Source organism: Petaurus breviceps, unplaced genomic scaffold, assembly GCF_028583685.1.
Source record: "Petaurus breviceps papuanus isolate PSGF00001 unplaced genomic scaffold, PetGlider_PUasm1.0 126, whole genome shotgun sequence".
Taxonomy (NCBI): domain Eukaryota; kingdom Metazoa; phylum Chordata; class Mammalia; order Diprotodontia; family Petauridae; genus Petaurus; species Petaurus breviceps.
Genome location: NW_027185655.1, coordinates 77,014,391 through 77,042,105, shown reverse-complemented (window position 1 = coordinate 77,042,105; position 27,715 = coordinate 77,014,391). Strand labels below are relative to the sequence as shown.

Genomic DNA, 27,715 nt, shown 5'->3' with positions numbered 1-27,715 from the left:
AGATTCCCCCCAAAATTCCAAATTAATTTCTTATGCCAACCCACGATATATCAAAACTGTAATGGGGAAAGTCTTAACATGTAAAGGATAATTGTATAAGCTCCTTGAGAGCAGGGACTGTGTTTTTGCATTTTTTTTTTGCATTCGAACTCCTTACTGCAGTACTTAGAACATAATAAGCAACTATTAAATGCATGTTAAATAATTTACTGACTTTCTTCTTAGGAGAACACTGGTCATGTCAACATTACATTTTGTGCACAGGTCTAAATTTCCTATAGGCAGACATATAAAGAAAGCATTGTGGTATGGGAAAAAATGTACTCAATTTGACGTCCTAAGACTGGTACTCAAATCCCTGTTCTGCATTTGATACCTTTGTGACCCTGGACACTTTTCCACTCAAGCTTCCAGTTTCCTCTTCTGTGTAATGAGGTGATTAAACTAGAACACCTCTGAATTTCCTCTCAGTTCAAAGCTGAATTCATTTTATCATACCCCAAAAATAATTTATTCATTTGTTTTTTCATTCATTCATTTATATATATGACTATAAATATGAATTAATTTTTATATTTATATATGAATTAATGAATAAATTAATAAGTAATAAATAAGGCTGTTCTCTTCTAAACCCCTTATTTTGGTCAAGGATAACACTATCTATCTAATCATACAGATTCTAACCTGGCTGTCATCATTCTTCTCTCCTCCATCTCCCTTACCTGACATGTCCATCCAGTTCCCAAATTTTGTCACTACAATATTTCTCATATCTGATCCCCTCTCTCTACTTAAGTAATCACTGTCCTATTTCATCTTTCACATGTTTGATTGCTATAACTTCCTAATTGGTTTCTTCACATCAAGTTTTTCTCCATTCTAGGCCTTCCTCCACAGAGCTATCAAAGGGATTATTTTCCTTAAGTGCAAGTCTGGCCATGTCACCACCTTCCTCAGGAATCTCCAATAACTTCCTATTGTCACTATGATTAAATATAAGCTCCTCTGTTTAGGTTTTAAAGGCCTTCAAAGTCTGTACCTAACCTCCCTTTCCAACTTTATCATTCATTCCTCCCCTTCTCCCATGCTACAATGCAGCCAAACAAGGCCAGTTTTTAAACACACTCACACACATACACCATCTCCTCCCGTTTGCACTGATCCTTGTTAACCTGAAAGTTTGGTTAAAGGAAACAAATAGGCTAGGTGATATACATTTACATCATTTATTTCTTCAAAGCTAGCTGCTACTACATGCTGCATGGAGCCAGAACCTAAGTTCTGACTACCTGATACAAGAATGACAAAGTTATTTTGTATGTTTTTGGATAATCCCAAGATATCTGTGTCCCTCAGATTTATGGTTTTCTTATGTTTTCTATCCATACCATGGGAAAGAAAGTTTCTTAGTTGTAAATACAGATCGAAATTGGAATTTACAAACTCAAGATATCTCTCTTTTCCCCCGTATGGAGTATGCCTGCAAGATAAGAGAAATCCCAATATTCAGCCTTATCTGGTCGATGGAGTTGCTGACACAGGAAATAGCGTTTTTAGAGCAAAGCAAAGCAGCCTGATTTATGAGTTCAGGCTTTGCATCTTATTGGGGGTCAAAAAATGATATTTAAACTCTACTAAAGCACCATTTTATGAATGAAGCCTCTTTCAATGTCTCTAACTTCTAATGCCTTTCCCCCTCAATTTGTTTTTTTTTTTTTAACAATCAATAAATATTTAAAATGTGCCTATGTGCCAGCCATGGTACTAAGTACGAGGAAGCAAAGAGAATCGATGTCTCAAAGATCTCCCCTGTCTGGTATCTTTTTTTTTTCTTTTTAAAATGCTTTATTAACTTCTGATTTACATCATTCATTTCTGCCAGATTTTGAGTTACAAATTTTCTCCCTGTTTTTCCCCTACCCACAGCCCCAAAATAGCAGTCCCACAGGATATCCCCTCCTTCAATCTGCTCTCTCCAATATCTTCTCCCATACACCCTTTGACTTTTCCAGTAGGGCATGGTGCATCTCTATGCCCCAGTGCCTATATATCTTATTTCCCAATTACATTTAAAATAGCATTAATAATTGTATTTATATATTTTTAAACATTTGATTTTAAAATTTTGAATTCCAGATTTATTCCCTTCCTCCCTTGTCACCCACCCTTACTGGGAAGATAAGCAATTCAGTAAAGGTTGTACATGTGTAGCTATGCAAAACATTACCATAGTAGATATATTGTAAAAGACTGACTATAATTCCCTCCCTCCTATCCCACCTCCCACTTGTTCTATTCTCTACTTTGATCCTGTCCCTTTTCAAAAGTGGGTGCTTCCAATTTAGCTCCCCACCTCTCTTCCATTATCCCCCCTCTCATCCTCTTCCCCCCTACTCTCCTGTAGGGTGAGATACCCTATTTAGTGTGTATGTCATTCCCTCTCTGAGACAAATTCAATGAGAATAAGGTTTTGCCTTTTTGCCTTCCTGTTCTTCCCCTCCTTTGTAACAATTTTCCCTTGCCTCTTGTATATGAGGTAGTTTACCCCATTCTATCTCTCCCCAACTCCTCTCATTATATTCATCTCTCACCTCTTAATTTCACCTTTTAAGTATCATCCCTTCCAATTCAATTTGTCCTGTGCCCTCTATCTATGTATACCTGTAATCATATCACACATTCACATATGTATTCATACACTCATATACCCTCTGATACATATATATATATGTATCAGAGGGTATATATTATATATGTATTTGTATATATAATATATATGTGTGTATATATATATATGTATATATATATATATATTCCCTTCAACTATTTTCATCCTGAGAAAAGTTTCATCAGTTACAATTATTGTTTTTCCACGTTGGAATGTTAATAGTTCAACTTTGATAAGTTCCTTATGATTCCTTTTCCCTGTTTACCTTCTCATGCTTCTCTTCCTTCTTGTATCTGAATGTCAAATTTTCTATTCAACTCTGGTTTTTTCATCAAGAATGCTTGAAAGTCCTCTATTCCACTGAATGACCATATTTTCCCCTGAAACATTATACTCAGTTTTGCTGGGTAGGTGATTCTTGGTTTTAATCCCAGCTCCTTTGACCTCAAGAATATCATATTCCAATCCCTTAGATCCCTCAGTGTAGAAGCTGCCAGATCCTGAGTTATCCTGATAGTGTTTCCACAATATTCAAATTGTTTCTTCCTGGCTGCTTGTAATATTCTCTTCTTGACCTGGGAACTCCAGAACCTGGGAACTCCAGAAGTTTTCTTTTGGGGATCTTTTTCAGGGAGTGATTGGTGGATTTTTTCAACCTCTATTTTCCCCTCTGGTTCTAAAACATCAGGGCAGTTTTCCTTAAGAATTTCTTGGAGGATGATTTCTAGGTTCTTTTTTTGATCATGGCTTTCGGGTAGTCCAATAATTTTAAATTATCTCTCCTGGATCTATTTTCCAGGTCAGTGGTTTTTCCCATGAGATATTTCACATTGCCTTCTATTCTTTCATTTGTTTGGATCTGTTTGACAGCATCTTGATTTCTCATAAAGTCATTAGCTTCCATTTGCTCCAATCTAATTCTGAAGGAATGACTCTCCTCAGTGAGCTTTTGAGATTCTTTTTCCATCTGGCAAATTTGGCTTTTTACGACATTCTTCTCCTCATGGCCTTTTTGAGCCTCTTTTGACATTTGAGTTAGTCTACTTTTAAGGTGTTATTTTTCTCAGTCAGGCTTTTGACTCTCATATCATAATTTTCTTGCATCGTTCTCATTTCTCTTCCCAATTTTTCCTCCACTTCTCTTATCTGATTCTTAAGGTCCTCTATGGCCTGTAACCAAATCGTATTTTCCTTTGAAGCTTTTGGTGCAAGAGTTCTGACTTCACTGTCTTCCTCCTGTTTCATGCTTTGATCCTTTTTGTCCCCAAAATAGAAGTCTAATGTCGGATTGTTCTGTTTGCTTTGCTTCCCTTGGCTCCTCCTGTTGCCCCTCAATTACTTGACTTTGGGGCTTTTTGCCACAGTAGGATTCTGCTACCAGACAGGGGGGCTTCATTCCAAACACTGGAGTTTTCTCAGCTGCCAGAGGTATTAGTTGGGTGCCCTTTTTGAAGCCTCCACACACTCTGGCAAGCTATTCACACACCCCAGGACCTCCACCCTAGACTGCAATCCAGATCCAAGCAGGTTAAAGCAAGAGCAATTACCCCTCAGACTGGTTGTCTGGTTGCCCTATACTCTACAGGCCAGGAGGTGAAGCTGCCACATGGTGGCTGCATGCCAAGTCCTCAGAGGCTTCTCACCCAGGGAGCAAAAGCCAAAGCACTCCCAACTACTGGGTCCCAAAGTCCACACTGCACTGACCTCTAACTTTGTCCTTAGCATCTATGTGTTGATAATTCTGGATCACCACAGCTGCTGGTAATCTGGAGTCCCTCTAGCCAGCAGCTGGTCAGGCTCACCCTGGGGCTCATGTGGAGCTGGGCTGGGCTCCCAGAGTACTGTCCTGGCAGATTCCTGCCAGCCTGCTGGGCTGTCCTCACCAAGAGTTTAGCTTCTTTGTGTCATTTTATGGTTTCTGTAGTTCCAAAGTTTGTTCAGAGTCCCCTTTTACATGAATTGGAGGTGGTGAGAGCCAGAGCCAAGAGGAGGTCCTGTTTCTACTCTGCCATCTTGACTCTGCCCCCTTCCCCCAAATTTTTTAACCTTGTGTTTATATTATAAAAATTGTAGACATTCTTATTAATGTAACATTTGTCTCTCCTATTTCCTGAGGGCAGAAACTATTGAATTTTTGTTTTTGCCTTAATAAATGATTATTTACTGACTGATCAATTACTAAACATTTAATTTTTCACCACCTTTCTGAAATAATAAACCATGTCAAACAAATATCTTTTTCAAATAGGTCAACATTTTATTGTTAGCCTAAAATGTAATTTTAGTTTCACCTGAATATGTCTGCTACCTAAATGTTTCTGTCTTTCTTTCTTTAAAGTGGCAGAACTGTCATGTCACTTTAGCTAGAGACTCCTACAACTTATTTCTGTAAACTGCCATGCATAGTCTCTGATAATCCACTTAAGCAATCACAATTTTCCTAAATGATTTTATCAGCATGCAAATTATTTTGAAGGAAGTCTTACTTATTATTCATATAAAATGCTCAACTTGTTCTATACACAAATCCATTTTCAGGCTGTCAAAGTCCTTCAGAAGAAAACAAAAAGAAAAACAACAGCTGGCTTAAACCAAGTACTTCTCATACTTTTCTAATACTAGTTATGATGCTCAAAGTCATATATACCATAAAGATGTTTTAGCTAGATAGCAGATTTTAAGATATTGGAATCTGGAAACTCTTTGTCTTTTATGCAAAGCCAGGCAACAAGATTAGCAGCCCAATCCAAACACTGGAGTTCATGTGACAATACTTTCACAATCTTATCCATAGGTTCCCAAAGTGGTCGATACCATCTCCTGGGGGGCATTGGAATGATCCGGGGGGGCGGGGGGGGTGGCAGTAGCCTTGGATGCAATTGGGGATGTTGAATAAAAATAAAGTAGCAATGGAAGCACAAGAAAAGAAGAGAAGAAAATTTTGAAAAACCTTTCGTACATGTATCATCATCTGTGGTGGAACAGAGTTAGTCATACACACAAGTCCGGGCACAGGTCTTAACAAGAAAGCATTGGAAGGTAAACCTATTTTAAGGAAGTCCAGCATGCATTGGCAGGAATATGTGTATGCAATGACTTGTGTACAATATGATATTATATGGTTACATAATGCAATATTACATCATCAACTTTTCAATGTAGGAAAAAAACCATAAATATACAATAAATTGTTAAATTTAAAATGAGTCATTTAAAAAATATACATTTTTTAAAGTGATGGAAATTTTTAAAAAATACTTTAAAGAAAAGTAGATTTCCAGGGGACACTGAGTATTTTTTTTTTTTAGATAAAGAGGGTGGTAAGCCAAATAAATTCTGGATTCTAATCTAGTGAAATGTATTTACTTTACAGTTGTTGATGCACATAGAAAATCCTGTCATTTGGGGTCCTCTTAAACTTTGTCTCCCTAAGTTCTTTGGAAGACAACCCTGATGACAATAACGACAAACTCTATGGTTTCCCTTCCAACCAGGTACAGGGAACCATCTTTCCATCTCCAAACTTCAATCCTGTCATGGATGCTCAAATGATAGGGGGAGCCCTTCAAGGATTTGGTAAGCTTTATATATCGACTTTTACCTTTTTATTTCAATGCAATTTTTTAAAAGTATTTTTAAAGATGAAATAGTGTGAACACTTGCAAAAAAGACTAGAGAAAGTGGATCAAGAGAATTAATATGGGGAGAAGAGTAAATAAATAAGAATAAAAAGAGGAGAGATCAAAATTGAGTAAGGAGAAAAAGCAAGGGAGTGAGCAACAGGGAAGAATGTAAAGTCCACAAGATAATCAACTTCTGAAAGTTTTTAAAGATCGTGTTCCCAGTTAAATGGTACAGTGCAGGAACTGCAGTTAGTAAGACTCATCTTCCTGAGTTCATATCTGGCCTGTTATTTACTAGCTGTATGACCCTGGGCAAGTCACTTTGTGCTGTTTGCTTCAGTTTCCTCATCTGTAAAAAGAACTGGAGAAAGAAAAGGCAAACCGCTACAGTATCTTGTCCAAGAAAACCCCAAACGGTGTCAGATACAGCTGAACAACAACTAAAGACCATGTACTCCAGATAAACAAACTAAGACCCTGAGAAGTTTGTCTAAGATAATCTGTGTAGGATTCAGATGTAGTTCCTCTGATTTTAGATCCAGTAATCTTTCTAGTACACTGTCTGGTTCCGAGTTTTAAAAGGTAGTATTGGGATAGGTACTGGAGCTGTGATTTCATGGTATATGGAATTCTAAGATGAGAAAACTCCCTCTACCAGAGTAGGTCAGCACCCTCTATTGGTAGACATAAATTGTTAACCTTTTTATGTCTTAGACCCCTTTGGAAGTCTGAAATTTATGGCTCCTTCTCAGAAAAAAAAAATGTTTTCAAATAATGGAAGGAATGCTAAATTTAAGTTAAAGATTAGTGAAAATAAAGATGTATTTTTCTTCCTATTCAAGTTCATGGTCCACTGAAATCACTGCATGGACCCCCTAAGTGGGGAGGGGGTGGGGTATAAAATAGATGGTTAAAGGAAATCATGCAAAAAGAATTTTTAAAAAAATTAAATGTCTTCTAAATACTGAAATAAATTTTAAAAAAAGTATGTTTTTACATCTATGTATTCCTTTAAATGGATCCAGTTATTTGATGAGTCTCTTGGTAAAATTGTGTTAATCAATAACCTTAAAAGAAACATTTGCTTAAAAACCTATAAAAGCTTTCCCAAGAAACTGAGCTCTATCTCTTTAAAGAAAAAGAGGACCTTAGGAAGAAGTCAGATTTTGCTGTCACTATCTTAAGTGTGTGAGATGAAAAAGTTTGAAGTCTGAGATCAGAAAAGGACTTTATTCTTTCTCATGAGAAAGAGCACTGCCCTCTCTCTAGAGCAAGCAGCATCTGTTAGAGAGTGAAAAATGTGGAAGCTGCCACGCTTTTCTTGTCCTGATTCTAACTCCACCTCCAAAACCTGTCCTCACCATTGGCTGGTGAGGCAAGCTCACAATCTTTCACTAATGTTAACTAATTGAAAAACAATTTCAATCCTTCATTGTGCTAATTATTCATAGTTAATCTCTATCCTATCAAAAGTTGTTTTATGATCCTGCAATATGCATTTCCTTTCACCAAATTTAGAAGCACCCAATCAGAAGTGAACTAGTATGGTTTTCTTTCAAATTTGGGGGAAAGTATGGAAAAGATATAGGAATGTAACAGGGAGTAAAAAATGAGGAAACTTCACTGTGAGGAAATCTCTCACATTAAATGACAACAAAGATGATTTTAATTGTGCCCTCTAAAAATCAATCTATCTTAGAAATTTGCAAAACTATTGTGTTTTTCAAAATATCAATTATTAGAAAAATTATAAAGATAAAATGACAAAAAGTTAGATTGCCCTTCCCCCCCACCCCCCCAGGAATGCAGTAGTTTCAGGCTATAGATCAGAAAAACCTTTTTTTTTTTTTCACTTTCTCCACTTTACCAGTTTCCAGTCTACCTGACACTGAGGCTAGGGGTCAGCATATGGATTCTTTTTGACTACCACACACATTTGCTTCTTGAACTTTTGAGAGTCAGAGATCCCAGAAATATTTTCTGTCCTTAACAGATGGAGAAGAGTATATGCAAGTCTCCTCAAGAAAGCTCAAATTAAAGAGACACATCCCTAAAGCCTTCAGTAAATTTATCAGGAACTTCAGTGTATAGAATAGTTTCTCTTTAACCTGAGTAAGGTCTGAAATGGAGAATGGGACATGCATTCTAGTTGTTCCACTGGGTAAGGCTGCTACTTCCCTTAGAGGAAAAAGTCCTGAAGACATGGCGGAAGGGAGATAGGAAGTCCCAATTCTTGTGAGGGGGGTGCTAGGGAATGCAAGCTGAATTGGATTCCACTGCAAGGCTGGGGGATCTGTCTGGCAAAGGGAAAGATCAGATGGCAGCAACAATAGGGAGGGGGCAGAGGAGAGACTGAGGGGAATAGCGCCTGGGGTGGGCCAGTGGGTCACCCATGTAGACAGTGAAGGTTGTGCTAGGTGGGGGGTCACATTGAAAGGACAGTTGAAAGTATTATACTGGGATGAGCCTGATGCCTCACACAAATGCCAGGGATATGGACTCAGAGGCTAGGTGTCTGTGTGAAAGTTCAATATGGGGAGGGGTCCAGATCCCACACCCCTTTATAACCTTCTCCTACCTGAGTACCTGAGACTTTGTGATAATCTAAAATGGAGTGAATGGCTGGCTATGTGAGGTTATGACAGGAATGAAATTAGAAATAGAGAGGGGGAAAATTTGATGAGAATGGAAGTCACATGAAGATCATTTGAAGCAATTGGCTATGTTAGCCTACAGATGTGAGGATTTAGCTGGGAACAAAATGCCTCTTTTCATATATTTGAAGGTCTTTCATACTAGAAAAGAATTATATTTGTGCCATGTGACCCCAAAGGTCAGCACTTACAACTCAGAGTGAGCAGCTACCTACTAGTACTAGAGAAACCAATTTCCCCACCCATAGCTCCCTAAAAATACTTGCTTCATCTACTTGCAGATCAAAATAACTTTAAGAAAAAACCAAAAACTTGCTATTCTCCAAATATGAAAAAAGTTTAATTATAATGAATGTTTAAAGATAAATATAAAATTCTTCTCTGATTTTAATAGCATTTGTCTATAGAGTAGGAGAAATCTGAGGGGCACTGTATACCAAAATAGCCATAGAAGTAGAACAAAAATCATCACAAAAAGGAGACATTTGGGATTACTGGAGATGTTATCTATTACACAATTTTATTTACAGCTGACCCAAGGAAACACATAAGCAAGTAAGCAACTGCTCATCCACCTCTTTTAAGGGAAAGATTCGATCAATAACAAAAATACTGAAATAAGAAGCAGGAATTTTTCATTTTATCTCATTTTAATGAACTCCTTCAATATCTCCTTGTGAACTCAGGATCTAATTTATATTTTTTCTCTTTTTTAAAGGAAATTTAAGGATTAGTTTTACAAAGTATTAAGTTCTGCAAAGCATAATAAAGATTCTTTATTCATATAGATTAATGGTAGTCTTAATCTGGGAATATGTTTTACCTCTTTTTTTAGACTGCAATAAAGACATGTTGATTGATATTTTGACTCAGCGCAGTAATGCACAAAGGATTATGATCGCAGAGGCGTATCAAAGCATGTATGGCAAGGTATGAACTCGATCTTTGTCCTTTTAGTTCTCCTTTTACCAAGCCTATTAATTTATCATGATTTTTTTTTCTCTCACCCAGCCAGATTTCTAGAGAAAATAAATGAGGGGGATAACAAAAGAGTTTTTCCCATCACATGGATGCTAATGATCCCTGAAAATGTTAGTCAGCAAGTACCCGTCTGAAATCAGTCATAGTGAAAACCCTTTCACTTAATTACATAGAACATGAGCTTCATTATGTGGGGAAACACTTTCAGTGTCTCCACCATCACAGAAGTTTCCTCAGTACTCTCAGCAATACTATTCAAGCTAACAATCCTTTATTAAGTATCAACTATATGTTGTATAGTTATAAGTATATAAGTATCAACTTATCAATATAAGTATCAATATAAGTTGATATAAGTATCAACTAACCTGTTCTAGGTGATGAGGAATGTTTTCTCCTACAAATATTCATTTCACTTTCACAGCTATATATTTCAAGTTGGTCCAATTTTATTATATCAATCATTTAATTATTGTGTTAATTATATTATAATTATATTTAAGATATTGCACTACAGAGGATTCTGGGAAGATAGAGGAGTAGGTCAGTAAATTCCAAGCTCTCCAGATTTTCCCCACAAGATAGCCTCCAGGCAAACATAGAACCATAAAAATAAACAACAGTTGGAGCAGAATACTGATCCTCCTAGGACAATCAGAAGAAGATCCAAAGAAAAATCCCAGGACCTTCTCCTCCCCTTCTTTCTTGGTTTTAATTCTTCTTTTAATTACTTTATTATTACATCAATTATATTGCATTATATTCATTCTTCTTAATTTCATTCTTCTTTACATGACTAATGTGGGAGAGGATTCTGGGAAGATGGTGAAGTAGGTCAGAAAATTCCAGCCTTTTTTTTTTTTTCAAAAAGAGATAAAATAGCACCTTAGGGCAAACAAAGTGGGGGTGGGTGGTGAAAATAAATAAGAATAGGGACACAACAGGGGTCTGTCTTCCTGGGATACTTCCAGAAGATCAGAAGAAAAATTCCAGAATGAAGTTTGGTCCCTGTAAAGAGTAAACACCTCCAGCCCAGGATCCCTATTAACAACAAGCTGCAAGCCCTGGGGTTAGCTGGTTTGGGAGACTGAGAAGGTCCCATCCACTGGAACTTTTACCCCAGGGAATATGAGAGGGGTTGGATGTCTGAGCCAGAGAAGATGGAGAGAATCTCTGCTGACAAGGAACTCCAAACCTAGCTGTTCTGTTAAGTATAGCAGGGAAGAGAAGGAACCAACAAATTCCCTGGGAGTTCAGAAGCAGATGGAGCAGAATGCCCCTGGTTGGGGGGACTTACAGGAGCCTGGAGGTATGACTTTGGTTCTAAGGTAGAGGGGAGAACTGAAGATCTAGGGCAAGAGACAATTTCACCCATACCCTAGGGCTAGAGCTGATTACAAAAATTAAATTATTTCTCAAAAAAAAATGCACAGGCAAAGGAGAAAGAATCCAACCAGAGGAAGTTCTTATGGGAATAGAGAAAATAGGGCTTCATGTTCAGGAGAGGAGACTGAAGGAAAGAAATCCTGTTCTACCCCAAAGAGTAATGTCAAATGGTCGCCTGGCCAAAAAGAATTCATAGAAGAACTTAAAAAAAAACTTTAAAAGTCAAATGAGAGAGATAGAGGGAAAACTTAAGAAAAATAAGAATAAGAATAATCCAAGGAAAATAAGGGATCCAGAATCTTCAGGATGAAAATACCTTGAAAATTAGAATTGGGCAAAGCAAGGCAAGTGAAGTTTTAACACATGAAGAAATAATCAAACAAAATATGAAGAATGAAAAAATAGAAGAGAAAGTAAAATATCTTATAAGAAAAGTTGGAGAACAGATCAAGAAGAGAAAACATAAGAATAATCAGACAACCTGAAAGTTATAATAAAAAAATGTTGGGGGGAGGAGCCATGATGGTGGCATAGAAGCAGGAAGACTCCCTGTGATCCCCCTCATAATCACCTCAAATACCTATAAAAAATTACTCTAAATAAACTTTAGAGCTACAAAACCCACAAAGTGACATAGAGAAACAAACATCCCACTGAAGACAGCCTGGCAGACAGGCAGAAAGGGTCCATTGTAGCATGCTGGGAGCAAAGCCCAGCCCCACAAGAGCCCGTGGTTTTAGATCCAGGGCGGCTCAACTAGTCATGGCTGGAAGGACTTTGGAAGAACGGATCACCAGCAGCTGTGATGGTTTCCAGAATTATCAACCCATGAATGCCAAATAAAAAGTGAGAGGTCAGTGGACAGCGGGTCAGGGAGTGTGATCTGGCCTCTGCCCCTGGAGGGAGAAGTGGCTGAAGCACCATGTGGCTGCTTCAGAGCTCCTGGCCTGCCTGCAAACTGTAAGGGGACCAAGCAACCATTCTGAAGGGTAATCACTGTTGCTTTCACCTGCTTAGATCTGGATTGCTGTCTAGGGTGGAGGTCCTGGGGTGGGTGACCAGATGCCAGAGCTGGTGGAGGCTTCAGATAGGGCAGCCAACTAATAGCTCCAGCAGCTCTGAAAACACCAGCAATTAGGGACAAAGCTCTCCCCTCTGGAAGCAGAGTTCTACTGTGGCAAAAAGCTCAAAAGCCAAGAAATTGAGTAGCAACATGAGCAAGCAAAGGAAGCAAAGCAAACACAGAAATCCTACTTTGGATTCCTTTTGGGGGGACAAAAAGGATCAAAGCATGGAACAGGAGGAAGACAGTGAAGTCAGAACTCCTGTACCAAAAGCTTCGAAGAAAAATATGAATTGGTTACAGGCCAATAGAAGAACTTAAGAAGGATTTTGAAAACTGAATAAGAGAAGTGGAGGACAAATTGGGAAGAGAAATGAGATCAATGCAAGGAAATTATGAAATGAGAGTAAACAACCTGACTGAAGAAAATAACACCTTAAAAAAATAGACTAACAAATGGCAAGAGAGGCTCAGAAAGCCAATGAGGAGAAGAATGCCTTAAAAAAACAAATTTGCAAGATGGAAAAAGAATCTCAAAAGCTCACTGAAGAGAATCATTCCTTCAGAATTAGATTGGAGCTAGTGGAAGATAGATTTATGAGAAATCAAGATACTATTAAACAGATCCAAAAGAATGAAAAAATAGAAGGCAATGTGACATATCTCATTGGAAAAACCACTGACCTGGAAAATAGATCCAGGAGAGATAATTTAAAATTATTGGACTACCTGAAAGCCATGATTAAAAAAAAAGGAACCTAGAAATCATCCTTCAAGAAATTCTCAAGAAAAATTGTCCTGATATTTTAGAACCAGAGGCCAAAATAGAGGTTGAAAGAATCCACCAATCGCCTCCTGAAAAAGATCCCAAAAAGAAAACTCCTAGGAATATTATAGTCAGGTTCCTGAGTTCCCAGTTCAAGGAGAAAATATTACAAGCAGCCAAGAAGAAACAATTTGAATATTGTGGAAAAACAATCAGGATAACACAGGATCTGGCAACTTCTACTATTAGGGATCAAAGGGCTTGGAATGTTATTCTAGAGGTCAAAGGAGCTGGGATTAAAACCAAGAATCATCTATCCAGCAAAATTGAGTATAATGATTCAGGGGAAAACATGGTCATTCAATGAAATAGAGGACTTTCAAGCATTCTTGATGAAAAAACCAGAGTTGAATAGAAAATTTGACATTCAGATACAAGAAGCAAGAGAAACATGAGAAGGTAAACAGGGAAAAGAAACCATATCAAAGTTGAACTATTTACATCCCTACATGGAAAAATGATAAATGTAACTTATGAAACTTTTCTCAGTTTGTGAATAGTTGAAAGGAATATAAATGTGTGTGTGTATACACACACACATATATATACATATACATGTATGCATGTATATATACATACATACGTCCATATAAGAGAGTATATGGGCATATAAATACATATGTGAGTGTGTGTATATATGTGTATGGGTATATATACAGAGAAGGCACAGGACCAGTTTAATGGGAAAGGATGATAATTAAAAGTTGAAATTGAGAGGTGAGAGAGGAATATAATGAGAGGAGATGGGGAGAGACAGAATGGGGTAAATTATCACATATAGAAGAGGCAAAGAAAAACTGTTACAATGGAGGGGAAGAGCAGGAAGGCAGAAGGGAATGAGGCAACCTTACTCTCATTGAATTTGGCTTAGGGAGGGAATGACATATACACTACATAGGGTATCTTGCCCTGCAAGAGAGTAGGGGGGAAAGGGTTGAGAAGGAGGATGGTGGAGGGAGGGCAGTTTGGCGGGGAGGGAAATTAGAAGCACACAATTTTGAAAGGGACAGGGTCAAAGTAGAGAATAGAACAAGTGGGGGGTGGAATTGGTTGGAGGGAAATGTAGTCAATCTTTCACAATATATCCACTATGGAAATGTTTTGTGTAGCTACACATGTACAACTGATATTGAATTACTTATCTTCCCAGTAAGGTTGATGAAGAAGGAAGGGAAAGAATCTGTAATCCAAAGTTTGAAAATCAGATGTTTAATATGTGTGTGTGTATACACATATATTTACATGCAACTGGGAAATATGATATACAGGCACTGGGGTATAGATATCCATCTTATCCTACTGGAAAGTTGGAGGGGAATGGGGGAGGATATAGGAGAGAGCAGATTGGGGGAGGGTGTATACAGTGGGACCACGGTTTCGGAGTGGTGGGTAGGGCAAAGAGGGGGAGAAAATTTGTAACTCAAAATCTTGTGGAAATTAATGATATAAACTAAAAATAACCATAAAATTTAATTTTAAAATATCATTTAAATAAATATATAAATACATATGAAATATTATATAAAATAAAGTTAAATATAAAAATTTTTTAAAGTGGAAGAAAATAATCTTAATAAAATAAATAATTAAGGAAAATGTCCTGAAGCATTAGAACAAGGGGGAAAGTAGAAATAGGAAAAAAATTCTATTGAATACCACTTGAAAGAGATTCTGTGAGGAAAATGCATAGGAATATTATAGTCAAATTCCAAAATCCCCATCTCAAGGATAGTATGGTAAAAGCAACAAGAAAAAATAAGTTTACATATGGTGGTGCCACAATTAGAATCACATGAGACCTTGCAGCAGAGACCCTAAAGGACCACAGGTCTTGGAGCTCTATTTATCAAAGAGCAGGAGAACTGTGCTCTGGTAAAACAAAATATATATATATATATATATATCATACCCAGCAAACTTAAGTAAAATCCTGAATGAAAAAATAAATGAACATTTGATCAACTGTCAGACTTTCAAGACTTTGTTTAAAAAACTGAACTTAATAGAAGTTTAGAAATAAAAGAGCCCAGAGAAATATAAGGTGCTTACAAAAGACTAATTACAAAAGATTCAATAGGTCATACTTTTTACATATGTAAAATGTAAAACTTATGTCTAAAATTATCATTACTAATTTGGTAGTTTGTAAGAAAGATTGGGGCATACCTGATATGACTTCAAAAAGTAAAACCATTTAGGAACAGCTAAAAAGAGTAATTATTTTATACAAATTTGGTATGAGGAAGAATCAATACAGAGGAATTAGATAAGGGAGGAGGGCTAGTATTTCTGGTTATCTACTTTCATCAGGAATGGGTTTAACAGGGGACAATACATATATATCTAGAAAAGTCTAAAAGTATTCTAAATTCAGAAGAAATAAAATGGTAAGGAGATAGGGCTGGGGGAGAGGATAAGGGAATTATCTCTAGAGAGGAGAGTGAGGGAATAGGTTATAGGGAACTATAGAAAGGTGTTTGGATTAATGGGAATGGGAAAATAGGGGAAGGATTCTTGAAGAGGGGTAGGCTAAGTCATAAGAGGACAAGGTAGCGGGTAGAAGTAAAGTACAGCAATCAGGAGGGATAGGAAGTAAGAGATACATACAAACATAAAATAAAGATTAGGAATAGAGTTTATTAGAGGAAAAAAAGCAGGCATAGTAATCATGATCTTAGGCAAAGTCAAAGCTAAAATAGATTTAATCATAAGAAAAATAAAGAAACTATACTATATATCAGCCATATTAATCAATGTTATTTTGGACTATTTGAAATAACTAAACAATATAAGGTTGGAATATTGCTGTGGTGTAGAAAATGACGAGTTTCTGGGCTTAGAAAATTATGGAAAGACTTGGATTTATGAAGGAAGAGATTATCTCCCATCAGAAAAACAGAGGACAAGTAACAATTGTATAGCCTTACATAGATACATATGAATATGTATGTCTATACATGAGTATGATTATAGATATCTAAGTATATGCATGTATATGTAAGTGCATGTGTGTATATGTTTGTGTATATTTGTATATGTACATATATGTATATGTATGTGTGGGAATACATATGTATGTTGTATGTATGTGTGTATGGGGGAAGGGGGAGAAGAGGGAAAAAAGAATAAAGCAAAAAAGTGCACAGCAGAAAATAAAAGAAAACTTAGAAGGAAGCAAAGAAGAGAAGGACAGCTCTGAAGGAAATGCGTAGCATTTATTACATGGGCTTTCTGGAAATGGAAATTTGCTGCTGTATGTTTTGAATCCTCTCTTACATTCTGCTGTGCACATGGCAATGCTATTTTTCTTATTTTGTACTTAGGTTTTAATATTTAAGTGTGTGAATATTTTTTCTTTTCTTGTGTATTTAACTTTTAAGATTTGTTTAAATAAAAAACTAAATTAAAAAAAATATTGCATTAGAAATGTACATTTATAGAGTTTGGGGCAGGTATAGAATAGCACTAATAATCACCAGGTTGAGAAATAATGTTGATTTTTGTTCCAATACTATCCCCCACTTTGCCATCTTCACTTCAGCCAGAGTAAATGCCTTCCTGGCTTTCTCCTTATGTATTAGTATTATTAAAGATCATTAAGAAGTAAAGACTTTTTCTGCAGATTAAAAATTGCTCAAGATATATTAAATATCATCAACAACATTTTAAAGCAATCACATTCAATGTTCAAAATATGTCTCATCAAATAGTTTGTCTTGTAATTAATCTAAGCCAATAATTCAGAATAGAAACTGGTCAAGTCAAAAGGCCCTGAAACATGTACAGTGCTTTGCAATCCTTAAAGTGCTATATTAAATGGTATTATTGTCATCATTGCCATTATTGCTGTAATTATTATTATAATTCCTTGTCAAGTCAACAAGAACATATTAAACAACTACTATTTGCAAGATACTGTGACAACTGCTGGGGATACAAAGAAACACAAAGATAGTCCTTGTTCTTAAGGAGCCCACACACAAACAAGATACACATACATACATACAAATATACATATATATATATATGATAAATTGGAGATAATCAACAGAGGTAAGGCATTAACAATGAAAAGGATCTTCAAAGGTTCTTTTGTAGAAGGCAGGACATTAACAAGTAGCCAAAGAACAAAGCCAGGAGATGGAAGGGAGGATGAAGGAAATTTCAGGCATTGAGAGTAGCCAGTGAAAATGCCCGTAGTCAGATACAGAGCATGATGGGAGACTGACTTTTAGTGACTCTTATCTTCTGCACAGTGTGGAAGACATGAAATGAACCAGTGAGACAGAAAGTATTTGCCCTTCCCCTGTTTACCTTTCATTACACCATTACACCACAATGGATCTGGTCTGGTGGTGTTTGTTTCTGTTCTATTGTTCTGTTTGCCCTATGTAGTGGGCTCTATTTAGGCAAAATTGACAAGCTCAAAAGTTTCCTCAAAAGGCCCCCTCAGGGGAATTTTTATTTTAGAACTGGGCATGCCCTAAAGTCAGAGTTACACAGAGTATAACATTGGGAATGAGTACTGGTGTTTGCAAAAAGGAAAATTCAAATTCTTTGGTAAAAATCCGTCTTATATTAGGGAAGAGCTTTACAAAAGTGGAATGCCTTCATTCTTTTCTGGTCTGGCTCTTGACTTTTTTTTCCATCATGTGTTAGTAGCTTTCTCATTCTAGAAGATTCTTCTACTCTGCAGCATCTTCCTCTGATTGGCTAGTTCCTCCTGGAAATAACATTTTAAGGAAGGACCTCTATAAAAGACATATTGAATCATTCATTCTTTTTTTTTAAATTGCTTTTTGGAGGGGAGAGGGTAGAGCAATGGGGTTAAGTGACCTGCCCAAGGTCACACAGCTAGTTTTGAGTGTGTGTGTGTGTGTGTGTGTGTGTGTGTATGTGTGTGTGTGAAATAGGGCCAGTGCTCTACTCACTGTGCCACCTAGCTACCCCAACAATCATTCATTCCTTTATGGACTCACTGTTGATTCTTTAGACTTTTTTTTTCTCTATTTTCAACCACATTCCCATGAGAGTACCTCCCTCTCCCAATGTGTACCAATCCAAGAACAGGGAATTTTTTTAAAATTCTTTTTATGTCCAATGTACCAGTGTATGACAGTGCATGACACATAATAGATGTTTAATAAATGCTTGCTAATTTCAAAAAAAAAAAAAGAAAGGAAAAGAAAATTACTTTGTTTGTTTCCCCTTCTGAAATAAAGATATATTGTGGAAGATATATGTATCAATTATTAATATATCAGAACTACAGTCAATTTCCATGGCTTTGTATTTGAATTCATGGTTATTTATAAGCACAGTAAAACTGCAATATACTGAGGAATCTTTTCATGAAGTCTTTTGGAAATAATTTTACTCCCAGATTTTACTATCTTCTGACAGCAGTTAATCAAAATTACCTGAAATGATACAAATTGCTTTAATAGCTCATGGGTTTTATTCTGTTGACTTGTGAATCTCATAGTCTCTTCAAGACAACCTTTCTCCTAATAGAACAAATATTCAGAATTACAGAATCTCTAAGTTATAATAGAATGAGGACATCTAGTCCAACCCGTAGTTCAACAGCAATAAAAAAAAAAACATGGTATCCTCTCCAACAAATGGCCACCCAAATTTTGATTGAAGATATCCAAGGAAAGGGAACCTACTAACATTTGAAGCAGATTATTATACCATTAGACAGCTCTAATTGTTAGAATGTTTTCCCCTGACATCAAGCCTAGATTTTGCCTCTATAATTTATCACCATTCTTCCTCATTAGATTGTGAGCTCTTTGCGAACAGGAAGTATTTTTGTTTCACTCCTTATTTGAATGCCTAACCCTCAGCTCAGTGTTTTGCACATAGTAAATGCTTAATATATGCTTTATTAATTCATTTATTCATTCTTATAGAATTGTCTGAGTTATCAAGAATGTGTTGATTGTCAGGAGTTGTCTGACCAGTAACCATAGTGAGATTTAAACACTGGTCTTACTGACCCAAAGGCTAAGGCTTTTTTCACTCCTTTCCTGCTCTCTCTGATATTGTCTGAGACAATTATAAATGGTAAATCTAATTTGGTCATTAGGCATGCTCCTTTTCAGGACTTCATTATGAACTCCATAAACCTGTAATCTAAAAAATTCCCCCAGACAGCAATGTAGTAACAGATCCTATATTCTATACTGTAAGCAATAATATCTTCAATCTATTGGTTCCATTCATATAAAAAATAGTGAACAATGATTATTTCTGTTTAATGTAACCAACAAGAGGAAGACTAGAAATTTTATCCAATCCACAGTAACCCTCAAAAGAAAAAGAGGAATTGTGCACCAAAGGTAGAGTCCGTTTAGATGATGGGGGGGTAGGTTATGAAGGCAATAACAGTAGAAGTTGGTCAAAAAGGGGACTCAAACATGGTATTTTGGAAGCTCATATTCCATGAAGAATACCATGAAGATAAAGAAGGAACAAATAAGTATACACACCATGAATGAAAAAATAAAAATTAAAGAATAAAACTTCTAAATAGAATAGACAGGACTGGAAGAGAATTAATGAAGAGAACAAGGTTAAAAAAACCTTTTTTAGGAAAGTGTAGAAAAAGTTTTTTTAAAGATTAGAGAGTAGGAGAAGGGGGTGGATTTTTAATTAACTACTTAACCAACAGGATGAAAAGAAAGAGGAAAGAGACAATTAGTAATTATTTAGTGAAAGAAAACAAAATCAATAAGCACAATTTCAAAATTAGGGAAAAGGATATAAACTGTTTGGTACCATGCTAAACACTTTACCTCATTTAATTCACTCAACAACTCCTGGGAAGTAGGTGCTATTATTATCCCCATTTTATGAATGAGAAAACTGAGACAGGCAGAAGTTAAGTGACTTACCCAGGGTCATGCAGCTAATAAGTGGTTTACAGTACTACTAAAATATATATATATGCTTTAATAACCTCATAAGTTTACCAAATACCTAAAGCTTCTTAGGTGAAACAATGATGGTGAACTACCTTAATGTGGCAAAAGTTCAGTTCTCAGTGTCAATCCTATAAGTGCACATCAAAATTCTCTTTAGGTTATTGGGTCCCCCATTTTGTTGGTTTAAAAATTGAATAAACCTCAGCTTAGAAACGCTAGGAAGCAAGTTGATTGATACCAAAGTAATCAGCCTGCAAACAAAAAATACTGAAGTGCCAAGATGGAGAAAAATTGAAGTGCTTACCAGGACAGCTTGAGAGGGAATGTATATGGCATAGTCTTGCCCAAACTTTGAAAGTTAACCAGTCTTCACCATCAGAAAAGATGTAATGTTAGTGGAAAGAAAACACAAGGACAAGGTGAAAGAGACAATGGACTTTCATAAGACAGTTCTTGTGCTGTAAGCCTCCCCATATACATGGTCATCTTAAAATCATTGCAGCACAAATTACACCAACTCTAAGACACTGGCATCAATCCACTTTTAATTTATAATAAATATGGCTTATTTATTAATTATTTCAGGAATAACCCAAACTTATAGAGGTATTTCATTTCAGATTTATTTAAGGATAAAAAAGGCCAGCAACTTTGATAATTTAGTCAAATCCCAGAACAGAATAATGTATATAGATTATGGGGTGAAATCTTTTGTGAATTCCTATTATTAGTCAATACTTAAGGCTACCATATAAAACCTTTAGTCCAGCTCTGAGCAAAGTATAATGTAGTAGTATAAATGTAAAAGAAAATAAAAATAAATTTTAACTCAGAAACATGCTTAGCCTGGCTTTTGTAGGAATATCAAATTGGATATGGGAGTAGGAAGAAAAAAATAAAGACTTGGGGAAAAAGAACTCAAGAAAATTCCTAGTAAATTGGTTAGACATATATGGAGTCTAAAATGCCTTCTTCCAATTATGTAATGAGACAATTAGAAAAAAAACAATTTTAGAAAATAAACAATTTAAATGATAATTTAGTTCCTTGTTTCTCAGTACTCTCCATTAATCTTGTTTCAGATCACAAGGGGTAATTTTTAATTAGTCTTCATTCCAACTATTAATCCATATTCCCACTGGCATGGTGTCAGCACTGAATGTCTTAATGATTTAATTTCTTTTTCATTTGTGATTTAGAAGTAGCTAATGTGCATTCGGTGAACATTATTAATTGTTTCTTGATGATAAAATACCTTTTTTTACAAAATTTCTATGACTTCTTTCCTGCTGTTGTTCTATCTACCACATTAATTATACTCAGTATCCTGTGGATACTTTCAATTATTTTTTTCTCCTTCAGGGAATCAGGTTTTTATCGAAACTGTTTATTGAAGCTGTTGATGAGTTTATAGGTTTATCTCCATTTGCTGCTACCTCTCTTAGAAATGAAATTTTCCCTAATTCACAATCAAGCTCAAAATGCAAATTGTAATTGGAAGAGCTATCTGATGTATACCATGTAAGATACTAAACTTTCAGCCCTGGGTAAGGACTGACTCTGGGACTATGAGGGGTCAGGACAGGGAACCGGACTATGCCATTAGAGAGAGTGACTAGAGTAGCATGATAGGTAGGAATCATGGCCAGAGAGATGCTAGCTTGTATAAGGTAAATTTACTGTGACTCTTAAAGGCAAAGTTGAGGGTAAAGTCAAGATCAATAGGCCAAATTGGAGAAAATGGAAAAGATTTGGGGTTTAGGTCCAGTCTCAAGACAAGCAAGAAAACATTTTGAGACACAATTTGGTCGGTAAAGACTAGGCAGGGAGTGGGGAATAGCATCTTAGTCAAGTACCACAGAACAGCTCAAATGGTTCTCCTAGGGAAAAGCCTGCCCTAAGCCTTGGTGAGGGAGCATCCCTGGTGTGATTGAATAAGGACCAGGATATGTGAGCCACTTCCTGCGTTAGAAAAGGTTCTGAAAGTGCTGGGGACTGTAAGAGAGATGTGGGTCCTCTAATGCAGTGGTCTTCAAAGTGGGCACTTGGCCCCAAAGACTTTGTGATTAACACTTAAGGGAGTACAGGGGTAGAAAAATGGGTCAGTTCCTACCCTCTCCATTACTCTCCCCTAAATGAGGACTTATCTCTCACACAACTACTATGCGCAGTTCAACATTCTACCCTAGGACCCAACCACAGGCATTGTGTGCCTATTGCCTGGGTCCCTCAAAGAAGTTATATAACCTAATTCTAAATCAACTATCTGCCCTGGTACATTTCTCACAATGGGATCTGAAATAACCTTTCTACCTTGCTTCAAAATTATAGAATCTCTGACTTCCTTCCAACTATAGTTTAGGTAACATCTCATATGAAACTAGTTGTTACTGTTTTTTTCACACTTGACATTATTTCATATTTCCTTGAATATCTTATGTATGTATTTACTTACTTGTATAGAAGTTGTATATAAGACAGAGTTTCCTTGCAAGCCTAGAATAGTACTTAGAACATAGTAGGCACTTTATAAAAATTTTGTGAATAAAATTTAATTTGCTTCATAAAACATGACTTGTAATTAAGTGCTACCTGTGTTAATAGGCATCATGGCATGGTGAGCAGAGAGTCAGTCTTGGAGTGAAGAAGGCCTGGGTTCAAATCCCTCCCCTGACATATAGTGTTTGTATGACCCTGGGCAAATAACTTCATCTCTCAATGCTCTTAAGACTTGGAGAATATGCATTGATCTGAATTGGTAAAGAGTTTCTTAGCATGAGACCCCTTATCTCTACCTCCTAGCTTCCTTGACTTCTATCAAATCACAGCTAGAATCCTACTTTCTATGGAAAGCCTTGCCCAAACCCTTTTAATTATAGTCCCTTCCTTTTTATCCTGTATATAGTTTATCTGTATGTAGTTGTTTGCCTATTAGATTGCTTTAAATTATTTTCTACCTTTCTTTGTATTTTTAACACTGTGCCTAACAAGTAGTAGACGTGTAATAAATGTTTATTGACTGATTAAACTAACAAAATTTGCAGATTTGGTCAAAAAAGAAAATGTTAGTAGCATGATCAAAGATACCAAATATGTTAAGAGATCAAAGGTGAAATGATCGGCTGGTTCCCTCACAACTTCAGAACAATCTATGAATAATAGCAATAATTCTTATTTCTAATGTATCGTAAGGTTTTTCATGATTTGTTTCACAAAAAATAAAGGCAGCATCAGGGCAGCTAGGTGGCACAGTGAGTAAGAGTGCTGTCCTGGAGTCGGGATGACCCAGGATTGGTTCTGGCCTCAGATATTTAACACCCACGCACACACACACAAAAAAAAAAAACTGCCGTGTAACCTTGGGCAAGTTACTTAACCCCGATTGCTTTAGAAAAAATAAAAAAAAGAAAGAAAGGCAGCATAGCACATTGCAGCAGTTCTTAAATTTTTTGGTCTCAGGAACCCCTTATGCTCTTAAAAAACTATTTGAGGACTCCAAAGCGTTTTCTTTTGTTTTTGTGGGTTATGTTTATTGATATTTAATATATTAAAACTTAAATGTATTAGTATTAGTATAAACATAGTTTCAACATCATGTACCCCTGAAAGGATCTCAGGACCCAAAGAGATCCCCAGACCATACTTTGAGAAGCATTGGAGAGAAAGACCTAGGTCCTACCTTTGACACACAGTGTCTCTGCAACCCTGGAAATTTCCCTTAACCTCTCAGTGTTCTAGGCAACTCTCTAAGACAATAAATTGGAGAAAAGATGCCAGCCTTGTGAGAGAGGGTTTCCTCACCTGGAAATTCCTTATACCATTGGAATCACAAATCCATTCCCTATCCCCTGTCTCCACAGCCACCCTGTGAGGAGGGTGGAACAAGTTGTTATACCCAATTTACAGATAAGGAAACAAAGACTAAGAGAGGTTATGTCTTGAGTTTGATCAGATAGTTAATAAGTGTCAGAGGTGAGATTTGAACCCAGATTTCCTGACTCCAAGTTTTTCCTCTTTCCTTTACATTTTATTTCTCTAAGGAAATTATTTTTCTCTAAAGTGAGGAAACCATTTTTTTAAATAAACTGTTTCCATAAAAGTGTTATAAAGAATTACGTAAAAAAAAATTACCTTAAGAAGCCAGATTTTTAAAAAAGCTGGTACAAGTCTTCAGGTTATTAAGTGATTATTTGTAAATATTCTGATTTGCCTGTTAGGTTGCCTTGTCCTAGGGCTACCCATGACTCAGAACTGGTCATTTAGCACCTTCTGTGCTCAAAGTCAGAAATTACTGCTCTGGGAACTCAGGTATAACTTGTTTTAACTGTTTCTTTGTAAATGGAGATTAAAGATTAAGTAAGAGATCCTTTAGGAATTGATCAGAAGAAAACATTCAGTTCAATTTGATTCAACAACTTTTGCTTTACATCTGTTATATGCAGTGAACTGACTGTGGGAGGGGAAAGAAAGACAAGGGAAGGTGTAAGTCTTCTGCCCAAAAGGAGCTTCCAGGGGAAGCTTTAAATCAAATCTTGATTGATATCACCTCCCTGAAACTCTGCTCTGTTTGGAGGGCTGGACTACTGAGTTCCAAACTCCTTCCAATGCCTTTCTTTTTAGAGAGCAGAATTTCATTTCAGTTCATTCCACTTTGTATCTGTTTCTCTGCCTACTTTCAACTTGACATGGAACAACAGAAGGTACCATCTAGAGTTCCTATTAGATTGGACAATAGGAATAAATTGGAAATATTAGGGAAACTGGTCTGCAAGGAACCCTGTTTATGATCAGAAAAATGTTAGTCTAGGGGACTGTTGGTATCCAAAAGTACAAAAATGGTACACATATAGCCACAAAAAAAGGTGGCTATATGTTAATACTATAAGGTTGGCAAAGCATTTTGTATTTGTTATTTCTTTTGACCGTCATGACAACAATACTGTGAAGTAGGTGCTGCTATTATTGCCATTTCATGATGAGGAACAGAGGTTCATGGAGGTTAATTGATTTGACCATAGTCCAACAACTAAGAAGTTTCTGAAGTAAGGATTTGAACTGAGGTCTTCCTAACTCCAAATCCAGCATCCTGTTCACTACACCATGTGGCTGGCTAAATTTTTTTAAACTTAGGATAAGTCACATGGAACAGAGTTTTCTTGGTCACAAATAAGATACTGGAATGGCAAAATACGTAGGAAGTATTGAGAACTAAACTAAATCATGATTTAGGAAAGAGTACAAGATTAATACTCAGAAGTTTTCTGTCTTCATCATCAGTTGACTATGTCATTGACAAATCAGGCTCCCAAAATAACAATATATCTGCCCTAAGTTTCCCATAGGATAGCTGTTGGGACCAATGGTGATGATTCATTGAAAGCAGTTTCAAAAACTGATAAATAAACATAAGATAGTCAATGTCTTTTTAATTGCGCAAATGTTTAACTTGTCTCTCTGGCACATTATAAGAAACAATGAAAGTTGTCATCTATTAAAGAAGGCTCACAAATTACAGCAAAACTAGGATTTTGACACAAATACACAAACTCTCAAAAATCTGTTGTTATATCCAGAGAGCATTTTACAAACCTTCCAGCACAATTAAATATCAGTTATTAGCAGCAGCAACAATAGCAGCAGCTTCCAGTCTGGTGATGACTTAATTTTGTGAACCTTCTGCTGCCCTCTTGCTAAATTCAGACAACCTCTATATAGCAATAAAAAGTTGTTTGGTGAGCCAACTGGAGGCGGGGGATGGTGGTAGAGGGGGAATATATGCAATACACTTTTAAATTTAGTTTTCATTATGAACACTTTAAGTTTATACAATCAACAAAACATAAATCAAGCACTTAATTTGTATGAATGGTTTATTTCTGAGTTGAAATTCTCTGAACATTTAACACTCAAGCATGTTGGAGCTGGTTCTGATGCTGTTTGGAATTGCTGGGAACCCCAAAGTGTCAGGGTACAGGGCGATGTCTGCCTGGAATGAATTCATGCATTCAACACTTCTTTCAGTCAAGGTGGCAAGATTTATTGTAACACCAGTCAATAGTGCAGGCTAAATTCCTAATGAATCTAAAACTTAAAGGTGGGGGGGGGGGGGGGGGGGGGAGATGAAATTGTTGAAAAAAAAAGGGGGAGTGGAAAGACCAGTATGAGATTAAGAAGTTATTAGGAATTTGGCCTGCACTAGTGACAGTTGTTAAATTAAAAAACATGTATGTTTTGTGTGTGTGTGTTTGAAGCATAAGAAAAGTTTGGAGTGAGTGATGATTATTGAACCTTTGATAAAGGATCATTTATTTTTCCATTAGTTAATGATTATTAATTAAAGTTTGGTGATACAATTACCAAATTTTATCTAAATGTTTATTTCCTTGAATCTCCCTTTTTTAAATGTATTCCACAGTTTAACAATTAGTGATTAATTAATATTTATGCTTTAGCTTGCTCTAGTTGTAAGGACACTGCTGGGAGTTAAGAAAAAATTGTTTCTAATGCTGACAATTGCTGGAAACAGCCCTGTAACTTTGGACAAATCAATTGACCACATTCTGCCTCAGTTTCTTGATCTATAAAATAAAGAGGACAAGGATCCTTCTTGCCCGAATTTCATGTGATTCTAGATGATCTCTAAAGTTCCTCCTAGCTCTAACAATTTAAATACTATTTTAATAAAGCTTGTGAGAAATGTGCTCACTCTAGAAAGAAAATACTCATTGTGAAGCCAGGACAATTCTCATTGCATTTATTTTACATTCATTGTCAATAGGATACACTTGCTCAAATAAATGCACAGTTATTTATCTTCTGTTTCCAACTGGAACCCCTCCCCCGCCCTGCCATTGGCTAGATGCAACCTCCTGAACCACCCACTTTGTGTTCTCTTCCTTGATATGTTCCCACTCAAATCGCTCGTTAAGTGTGCATACAAGTTTCTGACTTTTTACTTAATCAGAAGCCTGGTTATGCTAGGTCACAGCTCTGATTAGAACCAGTTACCTCTGACTTACCTCCTGTTATCACTCAAAGCTGAGAGTGGTTTTACTCCTGTAGAAACAGAATTCCTTCTTTTGTTTCCCACAAGCTTTAAAAATTTTTTTTAGAAAAACAAAAGTACCATCAAATCACTGATCCAGATGTAGAGGGAAACTCAAAGACCAACCCTCTTGTTTTATAAAAACAAAACAAAACCTGAGTGATTTGTCCAAGATCACACAGGTAGCAAGCATTTCAACTGAGATTATGGGATTTTGGATAAGGACCTGAAAGGGACCTTAGAGATTGTCAAATCCAAATCCTTCATTCTGCACATGGGGAAACTGAGGCAAAGGGAGGTTAAGTGACTTAGCCAATAGTCACATAGCTAGTAAGTGACTCAGTAGGAATTTTTAACTCAGGTCTTTCTGATTCCAAACCCTGCCCTGTCTTATTGTCTTTATTGCCAAGTCTAGTTCCTCTAATTCCAGAGCCAGTAGTAATTTGTCCATGGTATGACATGGCCTAGTTGTCTATTATATTCTCATTCTCTCTCTCTCTCTCTCTCTCTCTCTCTCTCTCTCTCTCTCTCTCT

The 27,715-nt window shown here is 36.5% G+C and overlaps 1 protein-coding gene across 1 annotated transcript in view; it reads left to right on the top strand.

Moving 5' to 3' along the window:
• Window positions 1–5,173: 5,173 nt before the first annotated feature.
• Window positions 5,174–27,715, top strand: part of ANXA10 (annexin A10) — a 77,748-nt gene continuing 55,206 nt past the window's right edge. Inside the window, exons 1-3 of the mRNA XM_069100493.1 lie at window positions 5,174–5,266; window positions 6,061–6,247; window positions 9,784–9,878. Coding sequence (XP_068956594.1) covers window positions 5,174–5,266; window positions 6,061–6,247; window positions 9,784–9,878 — 375 coding nt within the window. The remainder of the gene's footprint in view (window positions 5,267–6,060; window positions 6,248–9,783; window positions 9,879–27,715) is intronic.